The 11,049-nt window shown below is 31.7% G+C and overlaps 1 protein-coding gene across 1 annotated transcript; it reads right to left on the bottom strand.

Moving 5' to 3' along the window:
• Nucleotides 1–11: 11 nt before the first annotated feature.
• LOC116769350 (IQ and ubiquitin-like domain-containing protein) lies at nt 12–7,142 on the bottom strand. Its single transcript, XM_032660424.2, has 5 exons — nt 6,072–7,142; nt 5,636–5,748; nt 3,991–4,199; nt 3,409–3,538; nt 12–1,268 (listed from the first exon to the last, which is right to left on the bottom strand). Exons 1-5 carry the CDS (start codon nt 6,994–6,996, stop codon nt 138–140), a joined length of 2,508 nt encoding a protein of 835 aa, XP_032516315.2. The 5' UTR covers nt 6,997–7,142; the 3' UTR covers nt 12–137.
• Between the last annotated feature and the right edge of the window lie 3,907 nt (nt 7,143–11,049).

Genomic DNA, 11,049 nt, shown 5'->3' with positions numbered 1-11,049 from the left:
TAAAATGACTATTGATCTAAGTAATGAATCGTTTATATCGATGTCTAATAAAACATTGAATAACAATTATTGCCACAAAATTTTCTCATCACTAATGTATACTCGGCCATGATTTTCATTAAAAATTAAGTAAAATCTCATATTCGGTCTACAGCGTTGGCTCGTACTATGGCGGGTGCACGAATTCCAGCCCAATCACCGCTTTCTGTAAACCTTTTATTTACAGCTAAAAGTTGCTCAAAGTTTGCCTTCGCTAGTTTGTGTTTATTGAGGACTTTTTGAACTAACTCTTCGTCATAAACTGCCTCGGGGTCTTCTAATTTACAGTGCGCCTTCATTTCCTGTACAGTCACCAGAAAGCAATTCCAAGGCGACCAATCTTCATTGACACGCCAACGACAGAGCCGTAACTCCGTCATTTCTGTACACTCACTTATTGCTGAATGCGAATGCCAAAGCTTTTCGACTATGAAAAATATATCCTTCTCCTGAAGAACAAAAGCCAAAGAACCCCAACATTTTCTTTTCCGCTCGTCACGTTGGACGGCCCGCAAAATGAATTTGTACGGGGTCATGTCAATCCAACAACGTTCCGATACATCCTTCCACGAACACGACGTGCAAACTGTGAAACCTGACATCTTAGCGTTTAAAGGAAAGTCTGTATTAATTTTAACCTGGTGACACATTTCGCAGAATTGCAATCTACTGTTCTCGATCTTTCTATAATCTCTGACCTCTTTACGTTTTGTCACGCCGGAGTTTAACTCGGATGTTTTTATCAGTTGCAACACACAGGCTGCTACTCGTCGCCTTAAAAATTCTAATTGTTGGTCGTCACATCTTCTTACAAGGAGATCGCACTCGCGATCCAAAAGCGTAATGGTCTCCTCAGCTAAAGGATGACGGAATTCTTGAAGAGCAAATTTCATGTTTACGAGAAGTTCTATGCGTTCTTTAACTTCAACGTCGTCTCTTATAAATGAATTATACAATTCCTTCAATTTCCTTGCCTTTTGTATCTCTACAGTGTCCATGGTAATGAGCTTTCCGTCACGTCCATACCACGCTACAGGTTTCGATATTTCTTCTAGGAATTGTTTTTCTTTAATTTTACGACTGTCCTCCTTTACTTTAACTCGATATGCTTCAATGCAACGGAGAAGTTCAACCTCTTTGTCTAGTAAAAGTGTAAATTCTGCAATTTTTGGACCCTTGGAATGCAACTGTGATATTCTGGCTATTTCTGCATGTTTCCAGCGATCGACCTGAAAAATTAAATATAAATATCTAATAGATTAAATATCCTAAATATTGTTCTGTTCTTTTTTTGTTGTTGTCTTTATTCTAAGACCTCAGTTACGTTGTTTAATTAAAGGACTATTAAAGTGCTTATGTATTGTTTATACATTTGGAAATGAGTTTTTAAATCAATTCTTCATTTGATTATTTGTAACAAGTAACAACCACACTATCAGATATCATTTGCGCTACCAATTATAACACACATTTGGAATACTATTAGTAATAAAAGGATTTTGACACAACACAAAACGCTTATAAAACAATTTAGGTATATATATACTTAGGTAATCAAAATAAACCGTTATTATAGTTTAAGGACACATCTCTTACCATCCTAGCGTTGCCCAAAATCGGTCTAGGTCTTGCAGTCGTGCATTTTAGCAAGAACAAGACCAAGACCAGGTATATTAATGCAAGACCATGTCCAAGACTGACTGCAAGATTTAAGCAAGAACAAGACTAAGTCTGCAAGACTTTTGCGTCTTGCAGTTAGGAGTGGCGGTCGTTTCAAGGATTAAGTATATGAGTTCGGGGTATACGATTAGGGACTCTATGAGACGCAAAAAATATATGATGTTTTTTGCCAACTAGACTTATGCGAATTACGAACACTAGGTACCATAAACAAACGTACATAGCGAATAAAAATATCCATTTAAAAAAAAGAGTGCATCCCTAGTATTGACCATCGGTATTGTGTGTGATAGTGAGCGGTTCCTTGTCGGCATCATCATAGGTCGGGTACTGAACTCTCATGGAAATTTTGCAGCTATTCGAAAGTACAAAGTCAAGATTCACGTGCGGCGTCTTCTATTGCATATACAAATAATCGTCGCCGCCGCGCCGCACGAACAATATTTGACACTGTTCGATTACCGCCACCGAGTACAAGTTTTCCAAAGAATAAAATGATTTTTGCGGTGCTAGAAATAGACACGAATACATTATGCTGATCGGTTCTGTGTGGTTTTAAAACACATTACACAAGGTGCTTAAATATGTGGTCACCCATTTAATAAATATTGTGGACACTTTTAGTACACTTCAAACACGTAAAAATTTACTATAATAGTACTTAATCGAATTATATAAAAGGCGTGCAATAAGATTTATTTCTGTTTAGGAGCAGGAATATAATAATATACGAGAGAACTGTTTAAATAAATAAATTGATATATGGACTGTTGCATCACAATATATCTTTGCAAGTATTCATTTACATGTAAAATACAGTCAAGTTTATGTCATTAATGTGTTTTCTATATGTTTAAATTATGTTATAGTACATTGAAGATTATTATATGTAAAAGTTTATTAAGAAACAGACTCACTCCGGCGGGACAACGTTGACTTTTAGAATTTTTTGATTTTTTTGAATTTCTCATGAAATGTTTAGTTTTTCTCATGACATTTATTAATTTGTCTTTACCACGGCTATATTAATTCAAGATCAAAATGTACCTACTCTGTTGCGTTCTAATATCTAAAGTAACGTTTAATAAATTGCGACAGGCCAAAAGGTAATTGCAAGACTCTTGCTGCAAGAACAAGACCAAGACTGGGACTGCAATACCAAGACCAAGACTAAGACCACGTGTATTAATGCAAGACCAAGACCAAGACCAGGTGTATTAATGCAAGACAAAGAACCAAAACGGCCAAATCTCGTCTCGTTCTTGCATTTGGGCAACACTATTACCATCCTATCTAAAATTATCAATATTTATATATTTTTTGTTTAATCATATTTTCCGAAATCATTTAATTTTAATAAATAAAAAATAAAATCGAAGGTTTTAATTGACACCTCTACAAGCAACTTGTTAATCTAAACCTGGATAGTTTGTAGTCTTTTATATTATAGCAACGTAATCATCTTTTGCGAGTCTGGACCCTTTTGTATTTAGTTTGACTATAAAAACGCTTGGTAACTATGGGTATTGTTGGTTACAATTCTTTACAAGATATCGCTAGATATCGTTATTTCAGACTTTATTGGTATGTGCTATGTGCTATACCTATAACCTATGTTAGTATTATTAAATAAATTTATAATTATTATGTGTACTACGTGTTAATATGTATTTTTTATTTCCTATTTACCATTGCGTAAAGTTGGTCAAAGTCTTCTCTGGTTTTTGGAAACGTCTTAGTAACCAAATCTCTTTTAAGTCTTCTTTCCATTGCTTCGCGTTCCAGCCTTCGCTCTTCCTCCATTCTAGCAATTCTTTCCCTGAATATTATACATTAATTACAATTTCACGTTTACAATCTAATCATTTGAAATGAATGCATTGGATGTAAAGGTTTACAGAAGTTGTAAATCTTATAATTTAATTCAGAAATTAATCGCTTTCAATAACATTTAACAAGATTACAGAGATTCGTAAAGAAAGATGGAGGTTGGAATAGTATAACAAACAACGAAACGTTTACATAATGAGATCTAAGACTTTTGCGAGTTTTATTCATTTAAATGAGACTAATATTATTCGGATATACTACGTGTGCTTTAATTTTTGTAAAAAACTACATACCCCCGACGTTTCGTTTACTTTTCAGCAACCGCGATCACGGGCAGACCAGACGAGGTTACAAAAATAATGCACGCGTAATATATCCGAATAATATTAGTTTCATTTAAACGAAACGTTTAATACAGATTTTTTACTGATGAAAACTCACATGCATTCCTGAAGCCATCTCTTAACTTTTTGTCTAAACTGATGGTGTTTAAACGCGCGTTGTATAATCGCAGCGTAGTGGTCGTGATTGAGTCTTGCGATCATTTCCTCGTAGGTTTCATAAGGTTTCGGTACTATAATTCTATCTGTGACGTTTGGTACATAAGCGTGTACTGTATTCATTTGAGTAGCTCGGCTGTAATTGGTGTCCTAAAAAGTAATTTAGTTTGAGAATTTCAGATAATCGTCTGTACTACTTATTGATTGGTGACGATAATTACAATCCGAAGGAAATTCATCTTTTGTTTTAAACTTATTTTTTATGATACTCTAAAAGATCTAAATATTCCTTATGTATATATCTATGATAAACATTGCTCAAATTTAACCTACTTCTCTTAAATCTCAGATAAATGTAATCTTTGTATACTTATGTACATACAGTAGATAGGTACACATTTCGCTATGAAGCCCTCTTCATAATTCAAAAATTTTATTAAGTGATATAAAATTCGACATCTCTCTGGTCTCTGGATATTTATTTAAATTGATAGATATGGTTCAATCCTCGGTCATGCGAAATCAACGCCAGCCAGGTTAAGATTTAAATCCTTTTCAAATTTAGAATGAACATTTCGGCCCAGAAATATACGAGTATTAGGCTTTTTGGTTATATTTAAAGAAATTTGACGGCCCATTTGTTTTGCTTTGATGTGCAACAAATTCCATACAAAATAATTATCAACAGTTATACTGTACAATAAAGTGTATTTTTCGTTTATGAAATATAACAAACTTTATAAAATGTAAAAAAAGTAGGTACTTATACGATATTGAGGGTTTGAACACTTTGGCAATATTAAGGTTAATTGATTTAATCTAAGCTTTTAACCCTTAATCGCGGTTCGCATTATTAGCATTGAGAAGTACGCACCTACTGTTCATTTTTTCATAGAATATAGAAATTACTACGTTATAGTACCCCAAAATTATTTGTTTGAGTAAAAATTAAGGAATAAATTGAAGAAATATTTATAAATACACGTGTAAATGTTGTAAATACAAATAAATAACTTGGAAATCCAAGACCTTCAAGATTATAAAATATAACAAGAACAAGTTTAGAACGTCGTTAGAGTTATAAATATTAAGCTTCAAAAGCAAGTGAAGGCTAAGGACGCTTTGAAATAGTATTTACACTAGAGCCAGAAAATGCCTTAATAATACACATAAAATCTATAGCAACATTATTAATTGCTGTATTTGGTAAACTTGTGTATTTCAATTATTTTCAAGAAGAATTTTTAATGATTGTTAAATGAACGAAAGACTAAATTAGACAAATAAAAAGATAGAATATTTTTTAAACGTAAAAACTAGTAAGACTGAATAAAACATAGATAAGAAGTAGAAAATGGGTTGAGACAGACTTCTCCGAAAAGTAAGACCAAACGAGCCGCTCTTGCATTTTATGCAGGAACACCTGGTAATTACGTAATACTAAAAAAATCAGACTCAAACCTAATAAATTTTATAAAGTTACAAATATTTCTGTATTGTTAAAAATTTATTTCATTAAACTATTTAACATTATTTATGTTTATTTTTTGAGTTTTGCTTCCATATCTTCTAAATAATGAACTCACATATATTTTCTCTCGCATTTCAGCCGTTTGCGTGTCTCTACAGTTTTTCTTTTCGGGAGGCAATTTTTCAGCTTTTTGAGGTGTCTGCGTGTAAGCGTGATGATAAACAACACCTGAAATACGATAATATAATCCAATAAAAATTATGTCTAAATAGTCATATATTACGTGCAATAAAATTTTAAACCGAAACGTTTAATATATGCTACATGTAACATGCAATTTTGTTTATGGCATAACTACTGCTATGAACTTATATACTATAAGTTGAAGAACATCGATAAAAAACAGTGACTTACTGGACTTATTTCACTCTGAGTATAATTATACACAAGTAAAACATATAGTTTATGTAGAAAAGTGCAGGCAGGTATTTTAATATACTTAAAATGATAAAATAAAAACCTGACCTAAACAAAAAACAAGCACAGCTTACCTGTGTGTACATTTCGATAGCCACCCAAAAAGGGTTTACGCATCGGTTCCGAAAATACTTCAACGTTTATATGTTTAATGGTGCTCCCGAACGGAACTGTTACTGTCAACACGTCAGTCATTGGCAATTCTTTGTAAAGTTTGTCTAAGTTAAGAGTGTCATTGTTTTTAGTGAATAGATCCACTTCAACAATGCCATATTTATCATAATCCAGGTCCAAAAGTGCCATGCGATCTTTCAAAGGGCGATTTTCTCTTAGGATGACAATATTATCGGGAGCTGTTTGAAATATACCAGCCAAATTTTTCTTCACTTCGTGAACTTTCATGATCGAGTGGTACGACCGCGTGAATGCGGTGTTTTGATTGTGTACCCTAAATTTAATGGCAATAAAAGGCATAGTCTTCTTTTTTGGCATCATTGCTTGTAAAAGTTCGTGAACATAAGACTCTTTGGGTATAGATGATAAAGAAAACTCTTCAGAATCTTTAGTAAAAACATCTATAAAAAGATTTCCTAAAGCATCAGTTTTTAGTTCAGAAAGGAGGCTTGTTTCCTTTAATACATTTCTATTTTTGGTTAATAAAAGATTGCTATTTGAAATAGATAATAGTTTGGCTAATTTGCGTTTAACTAGTTTAATTGGGGTGTTTGACGGGAAGACTTTGTTAAACACTTCGTTAGGGTGCAGAGGCGATTTGAAATTCACTGGAATATGGCTGACTGGGCATTTATATTGTTCGAGTTCTCTTGCACACGGTGCTGTTTGTAGACGTGATTTTATATCATCTTCAATTGGAGATAAGTTACGCTTGTAAGGCGGAGCGGTTAGCAATTTCTCTCGACCTAATTCACATTGGCACGAAACAGATCCCTTTAAACACTCTGAGTTTGGAGAAATACCTATTGTCCTTTCCACATCCATTTTATGGTTGTTAATGAAAAATATCTATTTTAAAGGAAAAAAAACTTTTATACAATACTACGTACACACTATAAAACATTGATTAACATTATGGCGGACTAATATTATTTGCTAAGATACCGTTGCTAAGACACACTAAACTCTAAATAACCTAATATTTAACAAAACCTATAATAAAATAAGAATTTCCAGTGCGAATTAAGCCTAATAAAAAAAAGTAAAAAGAAATATTTAAAAGCTAAATTAATCTTAACCCAAAACTTATAAAATTAAAAGAAAAGTCTTACGCGAGAGACTTAAGATGTTTGTAGAGTTTTATAGTTCTTTTAAAAAAGATTAGTTAAATACACACTTCAATGATATATACATTTTAAATAATTGTTAAACAAACATTGTTATTTGTTATTTGTAAGTAATTATCTAGCTTCTGATCATAAAGGAAATAAAAGCATCGCGCTTCAGGGCTTAGTATGAAATTTTAATAGACAGTGAAAAAGCATAGTGCGGTATAAGAAAAGAATTAACCGCCGAGCTGTATTAAAAACTGTTAACTCCTTTGAAGTGTAAAAAAAAGTTCCCGTTAGTTTTGCAAAACAGAATTTATAGAATCTGAGCAGGTACTTTTATGGCATATTACTCATGAATAAAACAAATAAAGTAAGTTTACAAATTATTTGAATTGATTTTAGAAGGACACAATTTTAATGCCAAGTTGGTAGTAGTAGTTGATAGTTAATAAAAATTGAGAAAACAATAAAATTACAGCGCAATAAAAGAGCGAATGTGCAGAGCATAGCTAGCGTCATATTAAATTCTTGGGAAAACATAAAAATGATTTTCGATCGTAAAACTATAATTTACAGACGTAAAATGTGCTGACATGTATGTTACGTGCAACGAGAAACTACCAATCAATTTGCTGAAGGAATGTTCTAATGTAAAGACTATTAAAATGTGCTAGATTAGGAGTGCAAATAGGTAATAGATAGGAAACGATCAAAGAAGTGTAAGCATTCCTCGAAAGCAGCAAATAAGCAAACGAGAAGAGGAAAATCTACACCCCGCTAATTGATTTAGCTGTTAACGTATAAGTTAATTACAAACACTTTTATTTTCCTCGTCACTGAATACACAACGAACTTCTAGTAATAATAATTTTTATGACGTCGGCAAATTCAGTTAACGTAAGTGGATGCTCATACCGAAATGAAACATTTTTCATTATCCTATTCATTAAAATCTAGTTCTAGATTTACAGCAAAATAAGCACTTAAGATTATTAAAATTTGAAATTACTGTTCATAATGTACGGGTAGAGGGTGAATCAACAAACATTTTCTAAAACAGCATCAAAGTAGAGCAATGATAGCAATGTTAAAGCGGAGTCGTTCATATTATTGCATTTAAACAGAGAGGACGTGCGTTCTGTAAACACATGTTTTAATCAAGCCTGTTGCTTCGCTTCCGTTTGCTGCGACCACTGCTCGCTTAGCAAAGAAAAACTTTGCATGTGTTTTATTACGACGGATGCGGATTCGCCGCAAGGCTTAATTTCGATGCCGACATGACCACTTTTAATTGTTTTGTCCCTTGTTTGTCAAATATAGAAAAAAGATAACTACAAATACATTTTCAGTATAAACGCTATAATAAAAATATAAAAAAAAAACTATATTATTTATAAGTGTAGTATGTAGTCTATGCTGAACGGTTACTATTCTACGCGAACCGGGTAAAGGTTTAGGATTAAGTGGATTAAAGCGACAAATGAAAATTATTATCCAACGAATCTCACCTACAATTCAGCGAGCCGCGAGAATCAGCCTTAATAGTTTTTGTTTTCAAACTCACTTGTTTCGTCATAGAAACCTGGCCGAACTTTGCTTCGCAGTTTTACTTTGTTTAAGCGTAAGTATTTTCGTGACAGATTTTGTGCTTCCTTTATGGAATATTTTATGTCTAAATTCATGAGATACACATATGAGAAAATTCCGACATAAAGAGCCAAAAGGATATTTTTATGAAGAGCTCATATTATAATGAGATTGGATCCTAATAATGTTTTGTCACAAAGACTTTGTATTAAAAAGATATTATTCATTTTTGATTATTAAAGTTTTCAAAGTGAGATCATGTGTTTATTTAAAAAAAAAAATACAGATGATTATTTAAGAACAGACGTTGCATATCTAAACCATGAAAATGCTTATTAATATCAGCGGAGAAGTAAATTATCTATTTTGAAAATCTTTTGCTTGATATATGTTAAGTTTAAAATACAAATGTACATCACTGATTACTGAAGTAAGGAACGGTAATTTAATATTGATTGAGGTGGATACATTTTTACGTCGTGCATTAGTTTTGTAGCAATATATTATAAATTATAAGTTATATTATATATTTTTGTTCCAATAAAGAAAATTTATTAGGATAACATACATTTATTTATTTATATAAAAAAAAATTACAGCAATTTTTAACGAATTAATTAAACGATAACTTAAGTGATTGCTCATGTGTTTTAGTCGGATATTAGTTTGTTATTTTCACCTCGATAATAATATAAATATATATGTATACGGATTTTGTGTTATATTGATGTTAATAAGACTTTCTGTTTGTGATTAAGTTAATTTCGAAATTCAGTACCGCAATATTGCCGGTCGCTTACACAACGTTTTTCTATTTTTAATACGTTCTAGGTCCCGACCGTTGCCCACAGATTCAATTATTATTTTAAATCGTTCAGATGTAAATAAAGTGAAACGATTATACCATGTAATAGTTAACTATATATATATATATATATATATAATATTTTAAGATGCTTTTAATACTCTCATTCATTCAGAACCATTATTACTCAGAGGCTTTTCTAATTCTATTAACGTGTTTTTTTTCTTCATAATGAATAATGCGTTCTGTTTAATTAATTAGTACTGAGCTCATTATTCTTTGTTATATTAGAAATTTTAAAAAATATATATTGAAAAACATTAAAACTAAGACGTAATGTTTTCATAATTGTTTCACAGCTAAAATATTACTTCCATCACATTAGTTTTATTATATTTTATGTGTACTTATTAGATTTGGTATACAATAGATTAACAAGTAAACAACTTTTCATTAATCCTTTATTTATAGCTCCAGGTTATCAATAACATTATCCCCTTAATGAATTCCCTCTACTTTGCTATTATATTTTTTGCATTAAAACGTATTCCTATTATCACGACCGCAATTAATATTTTGTCACATTCTTTTTATATTAGCTTCAATAAAGTTAAAAGCTTCAATCGAACCATCATTAGCAGGTATTTAGCCTTTTCCCGATTGCGGTTTTCACTCAATTTGCCGAGTGCATTTCCATCTGTCGGCACTTATAGAACGAAATATGCTTTATTAATTATTTATAAAATTAATATGAAACGCAAAAACAAAATAACCGTTCGACGTATCAAAGCAGCGCTATCTTTATTGAATTAGTCGATCAGCGGGCGTACTGTAAACATTTTATTGCTATCAATACTCAATCTAATATAACATCCAAAATGAGTTTTAGGTTTTTGTATGACAATTTATTTAATACTTTGGAGGTTGTATGTTCGATAAGAAAAACACAATTTATTTTTAGTAATTTCAGTATACAGCCTTCGGCGATCTGTTATGGTTGGCAAAACCTTGCTATAAAATCTAGTCTTACAAAGACGAAGGCAAGACATTTAAATGTTAAGATTAAATAGCTAGTATAAATATGTGTGTTTGTTTATTCTGTCCAATAGCAATCGTAATTGGAATCACACATATTAGTTGACTGTGATTCGTCAGCGCATTATTTATTCGTTTTCATAGCAAAATTAAGTTTGACGTGACTGCTCTGTGACTCTACTCAGTTTAATTTCATATTATGTTATTCATTGATTTTTATAACATCAATATTTTTAATGAAAACTAAAATTTTAATATAAAACTTCAAAGTGAATCACTAACTTTAATATAACGAGTTCATCACATATGAATATTATGACACAACTAGAATTTTATTGC

Source organism: Danaus plexippus, chromosome 5 (genome assembly GCF_018135715.1).
Source record: "Danaus plexippus chromosome 5, MEX_DaPlex, whole genome shotgun sequence".
NCBI lineage: Eukaryota > Metazoa > Arthropoda > Insecta > Lepidoptera > Nymphalidae > Danaus > Danaus plexippus.
The sequence above is the reverse complement of the archived record's forward strand: the minus strand, read 5'-3'. Positions and strand labels throughout refer to the sequence as shown.

Excerpts from the sequence above, each read along its gene's own strand:
- LOC116769350 (XM_032660424.2), bottom strand. The coding sequence starts at position 6,996 with ATGGATGTGGAAAGGACAATAGGTATTTCTCCAAACTCAGAGTGTTTA. Across the intron at positions 5,749-6,071 it reads CTATCGAAATGTACACACAG|GTGTTGTTTATCATCACGCT; the intron begins GTAAGCTGTGCT and ends ATCGTATTTCAG. Across the intron at positions 3,539-3,990 it reads AGATGGCTTCAGGAATGCAT|GGAAAGAATTGCTAGAATGG; the intron begins GTGAGTTTTCAT and ends TATAATATTCAG.